Genomic DNA, 15,520 nt, shown 5'->3' on the forward strand with positions numbered 1-15,520 from the left:
AATATTTTTTACCATCTAAATAACTAAAACTTGTATTTTACCACCTAAAAAATATTTAAAACTTATTTTTTACCACCTGAAAAATGGAAAAGTAGATGAAAATATTATGTGGGGGCACAATAACGATAGTATTTCTAATATGTTCTCTTTTTCCACGATTTCACGTATTCAACTCTCTTCTCTTCCCCCGCTTCCTTATCTTCCATATTAATTCACATAATTTTTCACCCCAATTAATTCTCAAAATTGACAAAATTTAATGGAGGTAAAGAGAGAAGGGTGAAAGAGTTAAAGAAAATTACATAGGGAGTGTAAAAAAGTGGAGGGAAATTGAATTAGGTAGCTACACATTAAGGTTTCATCTATTTTTTCGTTTCCAGGTGGTAAAAAACAAGTTTTAGTTTTTTTTTTAGGTGGTAAAATACAAATTTTAGTTTTTCTAGGTGGTAAAAAACAAATTTTCAATTTTTATAGGTGATAAAAAATAATTTGTCTTTTAATTTTTTAGGTGATAAAAAATAAATTTTCGATTTTTATAAGTGATAAAAAATAATTTGTGCTATTAAATACAACGAAAGATCAACATTGATTATCGAAAAGCAATTAAAATGACATATATTTTAGGAAATGATGCCAATGTTTACAAGAAATGTGTACATTTTGTGTGGAGACCACACTAATCAGAGTTTGGTCGGTGTCACTCTCGTTTCAATTTTTTATTTAATGATTTCTGAAAGACATAGTCTTAGTTAAAACACGAACTTAAAATGAATCATACATTCATACTTATAATAATAATGTTGAAAACTGAAAAAACATTTCGTGTATACTCCTTCCGTACATTTCAAGGGGTTAATCGTATATTACTACTTTCGGCCGTATTTAATTAGGAGTTGCATGTTTATTTTTAGTGACTTTTACACTCACTCTCCAATTCTTTATTATTTCCTACTTCAAATACAATCATAAACAATTGTTTTTAGGAAAATTTGGTAATATTAATCCAACCTTTGACCGATTTTCTTTTATTAAGCCCACATACGACATATTTTTTAATAATCCCACCTTTATTACCCAACAACTTTTATTGGGCCCAACAGGTCATAAAACTGTTGTAAGCGGCATTATTTCTCTACATGGCAGTACTCTCTCTCGATATATTCAGTCATCATCATCAATTTATCACCATCTCGTTGACTTTTTCACCGATTACCGGCCACTTAAGCCCAATAAAAGTCATCGGGTAGTAAAGGTGGGATTATTAAAAAATATGTCGTAGGTGGGATTAATAAAAGAAAATCGGCCAAAGGTTGGATTAATATTACCAAATTTTCCTTGTTTTTAAGTAACTTGCCCAACTTTTACACCCCAATTCTTTTTCTTTTCTATTTCTTTGTTATCAATTACCTCATTTACTTCATTATTATACTTCATTCAACTAAGGTTTCTTAATACTTGTGTCGATCAACATATAACCCGTACAAAAATACGGAAAGAGCACATATTTTTATATTTATTTTTTAAAAAAACTGAAAACAAAAAATGAACAGACAAGCCCTTAGTTACTCGGAAAAAAAAACTATGTCAATGTTCACCTACCTAAGGAGAGTGGTTTCTTACTTTGACGTTTATAGCCTACAAATCCAGCACCTCAATTAAAAGGGTCAAAGGCTCAGGAAGAGCCAGAAGAAGAAGAAGAAGAAGAAGAAGAAGAAGATGAGTCAAAAGAGGTAGAGTAGAAGATTGGCCACTAAGTAAAAAAGTAGGATTCTAAGATAGTAAGATCCAAGATTACAAGTACAAAAGTTTATGGATTCTTTAAAAGTCCCTTTAAGCTAAGTTTTTTTTAGTCTGATATCCCGGAAGGTTGAAGAAAATCATGGTATTTCCTTCGTTTAAACTCTAAATCTCGCGTAATATTTGTCTATATTGGTCCAAGTTTTGATGCTAGTCTCTGTGCAGCAGCTTAAATTTCAATCAACTAACATAAAAATCCATGTGCATATAATTGAATATCAAGCAATTGAATTCCTGTTAAGTTAGTGTATTCTACTTTCCTGTATTTTCTATATAAATAAGACTCCTCCTGCAGCATACATTAAACCCAAACTTTTCATAATAGTCATTAGTCAAAAGCCTAAAATGGCGAAAAAACTGCAGATTCTAACCTCGATCTTTCTAACCATCTCACTACTACTAGTCCTGATGCATGTCAAACCTGCTCAAGCAAAGATTAACCAAACTGAATTTATCAATGAGGTCCTAGAAGGGCATAATGCAGCTAGAAAAGCAGTAGGTGTTCTACCTCTGAGGTGGGAAAATTTGCTAGCTAAATATGCACAGATATACTCATCAAGGAAGAGACGAAAAGACTGCAAACTGATCCATTCTTCCGGTCCATTCGGGGAAAATTTGTTCTGGGGTTCAGGAAAACGATGGACAGCGAAGGATGCAGTGGCAGCATGGGTAGCAGAGAAGCAATGGTATAACTACAGTAATAACTCTTGTATTAGTGGATATCAGTGTGGCCACTACACACAGATTGTTTGGAAGCAAACCAAGTTGGTAGGATGCTCCAAGATTATATGTGATACTGGGGATAGTTTCATTACTTGTGAATACTATTCTGCAGGAAATTATGTTGGGGAAAGGCCATACTAGGATCATCACTTACATATATACATGCCTAATGTCTTTGTGTTCATCAATATGTGTTTATTCCTAGTGAGGAGCACTTTATTTTCGGTAATACCTTGGACAGGGATATTATTTATATTTGCTTTATTATGTCTATTGTTCCTATTTTCTGAAGTTTCTTTATTGTAGCAGTAGAAAAACGAGAGGAACAAGAGCTGTACTACCTTACACCAGCAATAATAAATTTTCTTAATTTGCTCTTTGTAGTTCAAATAATACAGTAGGTTGCGAAACTACAAGCAGTTAAATGCCTTCAGACAAATGGCAATAATGTTTGCAATTTAGCCAAAGGAAACAAAATTTGAGCTATAGGAAACAGTTCAGTTAACACACCAGAACAACAATATTGTCAAGATATATCTGTCAACATGCTTCCAACCAAAAAGTAAACAAAACATGCTCCCAACAACAGTCAACAACAACAAAAAATGCAGATGTTTTTTTAGGACATTGATAGAATGATAGAAAATGACTACGAATAATGTAATCAAGGTAGACCAGCAGTTGCAGGAAATCATGAACTCTACCAGGAAAAAATAAGAATCTTATAATTATATTAAAACATATACATAATCTTACAGTTAATATACAATTTAGTGATCTACCCCCAAAAATGGCTTATTTAGCAGATTTCATCCCCTTGAGCCAAAAGCATAAATTAAGTGCTTGAATGAATCTAAACAGATCCTTTCAGACGAGACCAGATCTAAACACATACAAGCCTAACAAGGCATTGTAGTGGCCCTTCTCTATTTCCTCTTCTTTCACCTGATGCAACAGGAGTGACTCGATGATAAAATCTTCCCAATCAATGGTATCGTGCTGTTTCTTCCTCTTCTTCCGGCTATTAACATTTTCCACAGTGTTAATTTCATTACTACTACAGGATTGAGCATCCAAACTTCTATGCTTAATTGTGTTGTTGGATTTAACAATTGGGGGATTAATAATGTTATTAATGCGCCTCTTCGCGGCTCTTATCTTTTCTTGCCTCCTTTTAACAGCTTTGCAACCACGAATATATGATGGTGGGAGAGGATCCAATCCAACATCTTTCTCCAATAACTGCTCCATCAAAAGCTTTTCACACAATTCTGATCTCCCACTCCACCACTCATCAAAAAGTTGATCATCTAATCCACTTAGTCTATCTCCATAGTCAACTATGTCATTCTTATTAGTTAGTCTACGGTTTAAAAACTCAGCCTTGAACTTTGAGTACACATTTGCCAATTCACTATGTGAAACCTTGAGATTCTCCCATTCCTCTGCTCCGTCTAAACATCCCGAACCACTTGCAACAGCACTAACACCACCATCAATCCCATCATAAGCAACCTCCTTACCCAAACACTCCCCAATTATATCACCCAAATTGAAATCCCCACTCTCCTCCGAAAGGTTTGTTTTCTCTATCCGCCTATCCTCCATTGATTTCATCTCCATATACTTCAACACAAACGGTGCATTCCTCACAATATTCTTAACATTGACATCTTTCCCCCAAGGCAACTTTTGGGCCACCTCCACCATGGCCTCCAAAAGCTCCTTGTACCTCAACTTGCAAGTACTAATCGCCACATTCTCCTCCTTTGCCACATCCTCCATCCGAACCTGAACCCCATTCACCGCCCCCACGAAAACTAACACTGCCACGATAACAGGCACCGGCCTCCGTCCAGTGGTCAAAAACCACTTAATAGCACATTGAATTACAAAATTCCCCTGCTTTACCATCAAATCAACCTTCTCCTTATCAATCTCACTAAACCCAGAAAACCCTTTAATTGTCCTCTCCAACAAACCCACCAAATCAAATTCCTTCAACTCTAACCCTAAAAAATCAACTACCCTGTTTACCATCTTCCCCATTTCATACAATTCACACCCCACAGCCCCAATAACCTCAGAAATTGGCAATGGTTTATTATTCTGACGCATTACAATATAACAACAAGCACCAACAAGAACATAGAACCAGTTACCTAACCCGAATTCGCCATCGGTGACTTTCTTAATCATTTCCTTGACCTCCCGGGTTCGAATATCGCCGAAGCTGAGGCGATTCACGATGTCGTCAATGATCTGATTTGCTTCATAGAGTTTCCGTTCCTTGTATGAGTAATCAGTGCCTGCACCGGCGGTTCCGACACGAACAAAGGTGCCTTCGGGGCCGGAAACACCGCCGAAAGTGTACTGGTAGTCGTCGAAATCTTGAACGATACCGCAAGATGTACAAACTGTTCCTCCAGTGACTTCATCGGTGGTAAGTGCCTTCGATTTACAGCTTCGGCAAGCTGCCATTAAGTGGAGAATGGAGGAGAAGAGAGTCTAGGTTTGCTGATTTTATGTTGATTTTTGAGAATTTATAGGTTTTGTTTTCCAGCCTTTTAAACAACGTCGTTTCCTGTTTGTGAAATATTTTATTTGTAGGGGTGGGTTTTTAAATTGCCAGATCAAATCCTTTTTTCAATTATTGGACTTCAACTTATAAATTGTAAAAATTTACCGAACAAACACGATCTATGATTTCTTTGCTCAATGATAAAGAGGGTTTGTGCCTGATGGATGAAAGGTTTAAATTTCTCCACAAATTCTTATTTACAAGTGGTGTATAATGAATCCTAAACATCGGAATAAAAGTTAACTCAAAATGCTTAAAAATTAAGCTTATGTATGTAAAATTTATGTATCTTTTTTTAGTTATAAAAGTTTTCATTTTATTTAAAAAAATTATCTTGGTGTACAATAAATTTATTGTACAACTTGTACGCACAAGACCTTTTGAAATTTCTCTTCCATAAAAAAAAGAGGAGCTAATTTCACTTTGTAAAATCATCAAAAGGTAATTTCTGTTTTGAAGATTGGCACGAAATTAGTGGAAAATACATAATGTACTCTACCTTTTGCCTAGCTACTCTCTTGCTAAAAGAAACGATAAATTTCAGATAAAAAAATAAAATTAACTTTGATAAAATTATGAAAACAAAATAACCATTTTGCATCAATTTTGAAATATCAAACTCCGTAATCCGCAGAAAATTTTGCAAAACATTACCTTTAAGTTTGGTGATTTTATAAATTGCTACATTTTAAAAGCTTTTTAAAATTTAACTACCTTATAAGTAATCCGTACTTGCTCAAATATACAAGTAGTAACAAACTAACAACAATAAGCATGGAGCTCGCTTATGATTTAAAAGGTACGAGACGGCGAATATTAGCAGTTAAAAAGAGATACGGAAGTAGTTACAACTTACAACAGATGGTTTAGTGAAATTTTCCACACATTTTGGCATTGCTGAAAGCCTTGCGCAAATATATATACAAAGTATATCCATGAAACAGAATCAAAACATGCTTCAAGCTTAGATTAATTATGCTCAACTAAAATAACTATAAATTCATCAACAAAACTCATATACGGCATTCATCTATCCGACTTTTAAGAATCTGAAAAGCTGGATTAACCCAAGCGCCACAGCTACATTGCAAGCCTGCCCAGTTGAAAGAACCTAATCGAGACTTGCACCCCATGCAATAGAGCTTCTCATATATATACCCTTCTTGAACTGGAGTAAAAATATTTACCAAATGGAAATTCAATTAGTATCTTCATAAACTTGGGATTCACGGTTACTCAACCAAAGAAAAGCAGCAATGACAGACTTAAGCCAATGACTCACTCACCTGTTTGCATCCACTTCAAAGGCTCGACAAATATGGCAGTGCATTCGGGCAATGAATCATTTTCAACCTTCTTCTTTCCCCATCTAAAGCTTGCCTCCCCCTTACCTTGCTCATGCGAAACTATACTCTCTTGTGAAGCAACAATTTGTCGGCATTTCTTACACCGATATATCAGTTGAATTTTCACATCAGGCTTTGTCTCAGAGCAGCTGTCAGAACAGCTGGTTTCTGTCATTTAAACAACAGCAGGTGATGCTTCTTAACAATCTGTCAAGTCAGAAAAGAAGACAAAATTGCTGAGCAACTCTTCCACAACAGTTCTGGAAAAACAAGCTATTTTCGGGAACATGCAACATCAGCTAACAAGCAACCAACAATACTACAGTGCAGGAATATGTTCATCTGTTATTTGTTTAAACAGAAAGAAATTTTCAACAGCTGCAATGGTTCCTCATCCATTCATCATATCTTTTACGTCTTACTCTTCTTGACAATCACATATGATGTATCCCCAAGACTCCAAGATAGAACGGTCTTATACTAATGGGAAGAGGGGCAGGAGGGAAATTAACACATTTTGCAATCATTTCATATCTGTGCTAAATGTAGTCATCTTCTGTTGGCATGTCCTCTTCCTCATCTTCTCCCTTACTTTCCATCTCTTCGTCATTAATCATAGGTGGCTCATCATCAATCACTTAGATGGTACGGCATCATAGATAAAATATTGGTGAAATGACACAACGTGTCTTAACTTTAGGTCAGAGCCAGTTAGCATAACCCTAGGCTAACTGTAGTCCTTTGAGTTAAAAATACTCAATGGGGTTTTCACACTTAAGGACTAAGACCTATTTTGGTGGTTACACTAATTCGAGTGGTAGTCTTGCACTACACTTTGGTGGAATTATCTTGTTCACTTAGATCTAAGAAATAATTAACTCATAATAAATGAAGTGTTTGTGTGTTTGCTATGTGTTACTTGTGCATGAAAAGTTTTAAAATAAAATGTTTTCTAAGGTAATAAAAGAGTTTTCGAAAATGTTTTCAGCGGTGAAGTAGTACTTACTCAATTTCCACCATTTGTGGTTTTCTTTTGTATATGTTTTTCCTAATTTAAGGTATGCATGACACGTATTGAGTGATCGTTTCACAACAAAGTTATTAGTAGCAAGACTATAAAGTAGATCGCTTTAAAGACAATTAGTTTGATTATATTTGATTAAATTGTAAATTTGTAATAGATATTTGGGAGTTTGGGTTAAGTTTCAATTATGACAATGTTAGTTTATTTACATTGGGTAAACGGTTTTTGGATGATTTAGCCTTGCATTTGGATTTGTAGCCTAAATTGGAAGTAGTACACTCAATTTAATATTTTATGCTTCCCCGATAAGGGCTGTTCTTTTTGGTTTAATTTTAGGAAAGTTCAGTTCGGTAGCCTTTACTTTAGTTCAGTAAAATTCAATTTAATTCAATTTTAGTTCAGCTTATTATTGTTGTTATTATTATTAGGGTCATTGTTGTTGTGAATAAATAAATTCTTGATTCTATTTTTTCTAAAAGATCTTGTTTCCCAAGTAAATATTGAGGATATTCATGGTAAAGGACCTCAACAAGATGTTGTTCATATTATCTGTTTGTGTCTAACTTAGCTGACCAAGGAAAAGAAAGGGTGGCTTTCTGGTGCAAGATAGAGCGACCCAGAAAAAGAAATGACAGATAATTTTATACGTAAAGGCGTAAACATAATCCTCCCAGTAGAAATGAATCAGATACAAAGGCAGCAAAGCCTATATCCTCCTAGACAATCCTCGTAACAGGAAGGCGATGCAGAATAATCTAATTGTACACAAAGAGGATGGTCCTAAAACTTGTCACGGGAGGTAAGTATGTCAGTGCGGACTTAGAATTGCAGAGATTAAGAGGCTTCCCAATCCTACAGTATTTAAACACAGGATTGAGATTTGAAGTTAGTTCAATACAAATCCAAACCCAATTAACACGAGCCTATGGGGTTTTACCAAGCTATCATAAACTCTCTCTTCATACAAAATCTACTTAGGTCCCCAATTTGTTTATTGCTTTCGCTTATCTTACGACTAATATTTGGGGGAACCTAAGTCCAAATCCTCTATGTAATTCTTGCTACACTCCAAAGGAGGCTGCATTATTTAACATAGTTTCTCTCTCTAAGTACTCTTCAAAAATAATTTTAAGCACATCAAACATTACCCAAAAAAACCCCAATTACAGTGCAATATCAACCATTATAAGGATGATGAATGCTAATCAACTACAATTTTAAATAAAAGCTAGTGAAGTCATGACCAAAGAAAGGCATACAACGCAAAAAATTAAGAATCCAGAAATTCAGTTCAAGTGTAATTGCTCAAGGTTTTGAAATTGAGAAAAAAAATCCACCAAAAACAAAAGAACGAATAATAATTAAAAGTAGGAAAGAAGAGAGAAAAAAGGGAGCACCGTGGAAGGGGCCGGAAATCCTCAACGTGCGACAAGGCGGTGAAGGCTTTGTTGGCGGTGGCGTGTTGCCCAGGGTTCTTAGGGCGTTAACGGCTTCTTCCACTGCGTTTTATTAACCCCCCACTCCCCAGGCTCAAGTGCTCAACTCTCTCTAAATAACAAACCGCCCTATGTCCTTCCCGGTATAACTAAAATAAAGCCGTACGACCTTACGTTTAAGTACTCTTAAACCACAAAACGCACCCGACCTGAATCCGAATCGTATTCGGGACTTTGACTAGAATTAAACGGATTAGACCTAACCAGTGCCAAAATCAAAATTCTACTTGAATATTTTTGTTAGTCTTTATGACTTATTTCATCCGTGTCTTTTTAAACGTTAGGGTTAAATCTCCATTATATAGGAGTTAAGAGTCCTGCTAGTTTAAGACTCCCTAAATCTGTGAAATAGTATATTTTTCCTCAAAAGGTATTGTGCGCACAACTAAGATAACTTTTACTCTTTTTTTTTTTTAACTTTAACCTAGTTTGATTAACTTTTATATTAGTAAAAAAAAATTTGATAGATAAACATTTAAATGATTAATTTTATACATTATTAGTGATTTTGAAGAAATAAGTTTTATTAAAATGAAAAAATTCACTAAAAAATAGATAACTTTTACATATATAAGCTTAACTTTTAAGCATGTTGAGTTAACTTTTATTCTGGTGTACAATATTTATTGTACAACCCTTGTAAATAAGAATTTGTATTTTCCCTCAGGATAAAAACTTTTGTGTAAGATCGTTTAACAGTTAGACCATTATTTTGGTACTAATTAAACTAGTGTAAAATATAACTAAAATTAATAAAATTATAACTAATGGAATAACAAAATAGTTAAGGTATAAAGACAGTAGTTAAATTTATGAGTCGAATAATTATTACTTTTGAACAAACTTATTATTAACTAATTGCATGTTACCCTAAACCCTAAACCCTAAACCTAAATCATAAAATCTAATAATAAACCAAACAATAATATCCTTTCAAGGGTACATAATTGCATGTTACCACTTGCTAAACATACATAAGCAGCCAGACATAAAATATCATACAACAACCACCTAAATATAGTAAACATCCAACTTAATGATGCCTCATTATCACCAGCAAGCTAGAATAATAATGTAGACACCTAATTTGTGTCTCCTCTTTGGGATGATGACGATACCATTATCCTTGTTAGGTGATTGGAGTAACTCCAGGCGAAATCCCAATTGCTAAGAATGCCTCCGAAATTCAAGATCCAAAATCCAACCCCCGAGACCTTTCCCCTTTCAGTTCTCGGTACAAAATACAATTTTCCAAATTCAATTTCAAAATCCAAGTACAACCTCATCTAGTAGACCATCCCATTGGTTTTACTAGGCCTTTTCCACTCAAAATCATATAAGGCAAGTCAAATTCGGGCGCCAACCCAAAAAACCGAGCATGCCGGGCCCCGTCCCGTAAAACCGGAATTCAAAAACCCGAGAAAGGCTTGTTTTTAGACGTTAAACGATGCCTTAACCTCCAAGAAAATACAAAACGCCAAACCTAGTACTATTCTTACAACAGGTACAACACTACAAGACGAAACAAGGACGATTCCCCGTCCTTGCTTTGGCGGCATTCAAGCCACGTCACCAGCGCCCAGCGCTGGTCCAGCGCCCTGCGCTGACGTGTGCTGGTGCCTTGCACCCATTCCTTCTATAAATACCCCTCATTTTTAGCATAATGAGGAGGGGAACAACAATACAACGTCGTAATTTCGACATTACGCCCCAAAATACAATTCAAAAACTCCTCAAAAACACATACAAAATTCCTAAATTCCAAAGCAATTGGGAGCTCTTGCCTAAATCTAACTAGGTAAATCCGAATCCCATTATAATCTACCATGTTGCTTTGATTTCTAAATTATTAGCAAGTTGGTGTTTTTTTTAATCATTAAAAAACACCACTTGCAACAATCATACATGTTTTCCAAAAATACAAAATTTTCAAAATGCAAAATACAAAATTTTCAAGATTCGAGGATGCCCAAGTTGTTTACAATCACCTCTTGGACTAGAATCATCTTCAAACATGGGGTAATCAAAGATAACACCTTTTAACATTTAAAGGTTTAGTCTTTTGAGATTCAAAACTCCATTGTCAATATACAAGTTCAAGTTTTCAATTTTCAAGATCCCACCATGTTTAGGGTTGTTCATGGTTATTTTCCTAAACTAGGATCATTTCAAGTTCAAATTTCAATCATTTCAAGTTTAAACTTCAATTATTTAAAGTTCAAAACTTCAATATTCAGCTTTCAAGTTCAAGTTTACATGCAAAATCTAGGACATTTGGGTTGAGCAACCTCTCCCAAGTTGAGATTTTTGGCTTTGAATTCGTGTCGGGCGCACTTATTTTTAAGGAGCCTCTTGGCGTTCGAATCTCATGTGCCCAAGTATAAATTTCAATTATGCACCTTTCAATATTGCAATTTCAATATCGCACTTTTCAATACCGCAATTTCAATATCGCACTTTCAATACTGCACTTTCAATACCGCAATTTCAATACCGCAATTTCAATATCGCACTTTCAATTCCGCACCTTTACTTGCCTAGTCCCTTTCTAGGCAATGTGGACCTACTCCCTAGTCCTTTTCTAGGGGTCTTGTATTTACTAATTCCGCACTTTATTTAGTATTGTGATGTTGCTTTATTTTCTTTATTGCTTTCATCACCAACATGCTAAATACAACAAAATGCAAAGGTTACATCACGCTTAACAAAGATATTTTTGGACAAACCGGCCTTAGGTTCCTTACATCAATCTTTAAAGAAAAGTGACCACCATACAATTAGAGATTCAATTTGCTCTAAATACAAACCCACATGGTCTAATCTAGGGTTTATTTTCGAAAACAATGTTGTACCAACGTACTTGAATATTTCTAAAGCTCGCCGAATAAGCAATTTTGTTCCCGTGCCCGGATCTCACCCATCCGTTTCAAGGATTCAAGGCCTTATCCAAAATAGAGTCACTTGCGGTCTTTCCAAACGAGACTTTAAACAATGTTTGGTGGCGACTCCTTCGAGGTACAAAAATTCTACGGTTTTTTAAAGAACCGCTCCTCTTGTAGAACGGGAAACAAGTTTTGACACAAAAAAAAAAACCCCCTACAATTCTGGCGACTCTGCTGGGGATTTTTACTAATTTCAATTCGAAAATGCGGGCAGATTTCGAGCAACAAACCATTGATCTGCTTAAGTACTGGATGCCAGCACTGGCGCCAGGCGCAGCCCCTGCGCCCAACGCCACTGCCTGCGTCCAGGACAGTGGCTCACAGTGGCTCGTCGCCCACTTTTGCTCAACTTTTCGTGTTGGGAGTTAGTCTATTTTTGAATCTGGAAGGAAGCTCCCAAACCTCGTGAACAAGTGCCGAAAAATGAGCTTTACAAATACAAATTCAAGTACGATTTCAATTTCAATTTCTAGGCATTTCATGCATTTTTCGAAAACCATATTGTGCAAAATTAATTTCTACTTTTGCCCAAACGGATGTGTTCTACATTCGGGCTAGCCCTGGGGGAAACGAAATGGTGACTCTCCAAACGGTTCCCGACCAAAGTGTGTGACCATTTCCGCGCCTACCGAAACTTAGCATTTACTTGACATTCCCGATGTCAAGTATGGAGGCCGTCTGCCGACACACACTTCCCTTAGGCGGATGTGAAAGCTTGTCGCCGGATCCGTCTCTTAGCCAAGTACCTTTTGACACCCAAAGCCGACCACTTGCATCATACAAAACTTAGACCGAACTTAGGTTGAGAACTTTGCATGTCGCATTCATATTCATGACTAGTGTGACAACGTGCTACTTGTGCATTGTGTGGGCGTCTTTGCACGCGTGAATGGCTAACCTCGAGTTCTAGCTTGCCAAAACCAATTAGCCTCCAACTAGGAAGCCAAACCCCTAGGAGCATCATTCAAACCTCATGCATCAAAATCGCCGATTTTAGGGTCTTTAGGAGTGTCACTCCATTTGATTCAAAACCCCTAAACACGCCTCACGCACAAATGCCAAATCAAAAATTCAATCCAACGGCGTCATAATGCCGGATTTTCAAGTCCAAATTCCAAGTTTCAAATTCAAAATTCAATCCAACGGCGTCATAATGGCGGATTTTCAAGTCCAAATTCCAAGTTTCAAATTCAAAATTCAATCCAACGGCGTCATAATGCCGGATTTTCTAGTCCAAACCTCAAGTTTTCAAGTCAACAGTTCAAATCCAACGGCGTCGTAATGCGGGATTTTCTAGTCAAAATTTCAAGTTTTCAAGTCAAAGTTCAAATCCAACGGCGTCATAATGCCGGATTTTCTAGTCCAAATTCGAGTTACAAATTCAATCCAAATTTTCAAATCCAAACCTCAATTTTCGAAATTCAAATCCAACGGCGTCATAATGCCGGATTTTCTAGTCCAAATTTCGAGTTACAAATACAATCCAAATTTTCAAATCCAAACCTCAATTTTCAAAATTCAAATCAAATGGCGTCATAATGCCGGATTTTCTAGTCCAAATTTCGAGTTTCAAGTTCAAATCCGAATTTTTCTAGTCCAAAACCTCAATTTTCAAATCCAAGTCCAACGGCGCCATAATGCCGGACTTTCTAAATTCAAATTTCGAGTTTCAAGTTTCAAATCAAACCTCAAATCCAACGGCGACGTAATGCCGGATTTTATGGTTCAAATTTCAAGTTTCAAGTTTCAAGTTCAAATCCAACGGCGTCATGCCGGATTTCCTATTTCAAACATTCAAGTCTTCAACTCAAGTTACCAATTCCAATCTCAAAGTCTCAAGTTCAAATATCCAAGCCCATACCGGCATAATGCCAACTTTCCAACTCGACCTTTCAAATTTTCAAAGCTTCAAGGATCAAATTCCAAATTCATACCGTCGTAATGCCGACTTTTCTATTCTATATTTCAAACCTCAAAGTCCTATACTTCAAGATTCCAAGTCCACGGCGGCATAATGCCTGACTTTCAAGTTCCTTTCAATGTTTCAAATCCACGGCGGCATAATGCCAGATTTTTCAAATACAAAGCCTCATACAAAAGTGCGTCCTTTCCATTTCAAAGTTCAAGCTTCAAGCCAAATTCAAATTCCAAATTCATCTTCAAGTTACAAAGAAATCTTGCTTTCCATTGCTCCCCAATACAAAATTCGAAACATTTGCAACGGGTTGAAACTCCCCATAAATAATACAAATTCAAATTCCATATTCTATCTGCGGGTTGAAACTCCCCAGAAATAATGCAAGTTCGAGATTCCATTCAACGGGTTGAAAATCCCCTGAAATAATACAAATTCAAATTCTATCCATGGGTTGAAACTCCCCTAAAATAATACAAGTCCAATCTTCCAACGGGTTGAAACTCCCCTAAAATAATACAAAATCCAATTCTCAAGCGAGTTGAAATTCCCTTCAAATATTCCAAGTCCAATGGGTTGAAATCCCCCTAAAATATTGACGGGTTGAAATTCCCTTGAAATAATACAAAGTCAATTCCCTTTTCAATCGGGTTGAAACTCCCTTCAAATACTCCAAGTCCAATGGGTTGAAATCCCCCTAAAATATTGATGGGTTGAAATTCCCTTGAAATAATACAAAATTCAATTTTCTAGTACAGTCCAATTTCCAAATTCTCGAGCGGGTTGAAATCCCCTTCAAATAAGTCCAATTTCCAATAGGTCGAAATATTCTTTTCGACATTCCAAGTTCTAGTACAAAGAGTCAATCTTCACAAAAGAATGAACGCTCCTCTCAAACATTTCCAACGGGTTGCAAATCCCGAATATAAGTACAAAATCCAAAATCCCGAATCTTCGGAGTGGCACTTAGGGTCAAGTCTAGGTCTCATTCATTGCATGCATATCATATCATGTGTCGGGAAGTCCAAGTTCTAAAATCGTCTGGTATGTTCTAACTAGGAGTCCAAAGATCCTGTGGGTTCGCCGACGAGGAGAAAGGTTGAAAGAAATCCATCAGCCCTAGCTTCCCTCATAGCCGGCATCGAACGAGCAGCCAGTTCATCTCCTACAAATCAAACTCCCAGTCCCATTCAAGAAACAATCCAAATGTCTGCCTCTGATCAACTCGCTCAACTCCTAACGGCTTTCGCCAGCCTCAGTGCCAATGTGGAGAGCATAAGCAACCGATTGGGTGTCGTGGAATAGGGCGCGCCCACTGATGACTTAACCAAAAAGATCGAGAGTCTTGTCAGTAAGGTTACCAATCAAGAGAACTAATTTGACCCCTCAATGGAGGACAACCTCAAGGGGAGGGCGAATCTGCCAGACAAATTCTCCACCAATGACATTCCAAAGTTCAAATCAACTGACAATCCCAAGTACCATCTCAAGAATTTCAGAGCGACAATGGCCATCAAGGGGGTCGAACTCGAGCTATACCCAGTGGTATTCCCTATGTCTCTGGAACCTGTCTGCCAGAAGTGGTACTATTCACTCAAGGAACATCAAACAAATACATGGGAGACAGTTGCTCGAGTATTCATGGAGCAATATCGACCCAACATTCAACTTCAAACCACTCTCAGGGAACTGGAAG

General features: G+C 36.6%; 3 protein-coding genes across 3 annotated transcripts; 1 reads left to right on the forward strand and 2 right to left on the reverse strand.

The window, feature by feature from the left end:
- The first annotated feature begins 1,599 nt into the window (after positions 1 to 1,599).
- On the forward strand, positions 1,600 to 2,896 carry LOC110805481 (pathogenesis-related protein PR-1-like). Its single transcript, XM_022011094.2, has one exon. It carries the CDS (start codon positions 2,143 to 2,145, stop codon positions 2,659 to 2,661), a length of 519 nt encoding a protein of 172 aa, XP_021866786.1. The 5' UTR covers positions 1,600 to 2,142; the 3' UTR covers positions 2,662 to 2,896.
- A 323-nt stretch (positions 2,897 to 3,219) lies between these two features.
- On the reverse strand, positions 3,220 to 5,339 carry LOC110805483 (plant-specific TFIIB-related protein PTF2). The gene has a single exon (XM_022011095.2). It carries the CDS (start codon positions 4,999 to 5,001, stop codon positions 3,388 to 3,390), a length of 1,614 nt encoding a protein of 537 aa, XP_021866787.1. The 5' UTR covers positions 5,002 to 5,339; the 3' UTR covers positions 3,220 to 3,387.
- Positions 5,340 to 5,853: 514 nt separating this feature from the next.
- Positions 5,854 to 9,055, reverse strand: LOC110805479 (probable inactive dual specificity protein phosphatase-like At4g18593). Its single transcript, XM_022011091.2, has 3 exons — positions 8,869 to 9,055; positions 6,388 to 6,654; positions 5,854 to 6,269 (listed from the first exon to the last, which is right to left on the reverse strand). The coding sequence occupies exons 2-3, from the start codon at positions 6,620 to 6,622 to the stop codon at positions 6,115 to 6,117; spliced, it is 390 nt and encodes a 129-aa protein (XP_021866783.1). The 5' UTR covers positions 6,623 to 6,654; positions 8,869 to 9,055; the 3' UTR covers positions 5,854 to 6,114.
- Positions 9,056 to 15,520: the final 6,465 nt, after the last annotated feature.

Source organism: Spinacia oleracea, chromosome 5 (genome assembly GCF_020520425.1).
Source record: "Spinacia oleracea cultivar Varoflay chromosome 5, BTI_SOV_V1, whole genome shotgun sequence".
Classification (NCBI taxonomy): Eukaryota; Viridiplantae; Streptophyta; class Magnoliopsida; order Caryophyllales; family Amaranthaceae; genus Spinacia; species Spinacia oleracea.

What these genes read in the sequence shown, in the direction of transcription:
- LOC110805481 (XM_022011094.2), top strand. Translation starts at nt 2,143, where the DNA reads ATGGCGAAAAAACTGCAGATTCTAACCTCGATCTTTCTAACCATCTCA.
- LOC110805483 (XM_022011095.2), bottom strand. Translation starts at nt 5,001, where the DNA reads ATGGCAGCTTGCCGAAGCTGTAAATCGAAGGCACTTACCACCGATGAA.
- LOC110805479 (XM_022011091.2), bottom strand. Translation starts at nt 6,622, where the DNA reads ATGACAGAAACCAGCTGTTCTGACAGCTGCTCTGAGACAAAGCCTGAT. An exon ending in TTTGAAGTGGATGCAAACAG is followed by an intron (nt 6,270 to 6,387) that starts GTGAGTGAGTCA and finishes TTTTTACTCCAG; the next exon opens with TTCAAGAAGGGTATATATAT.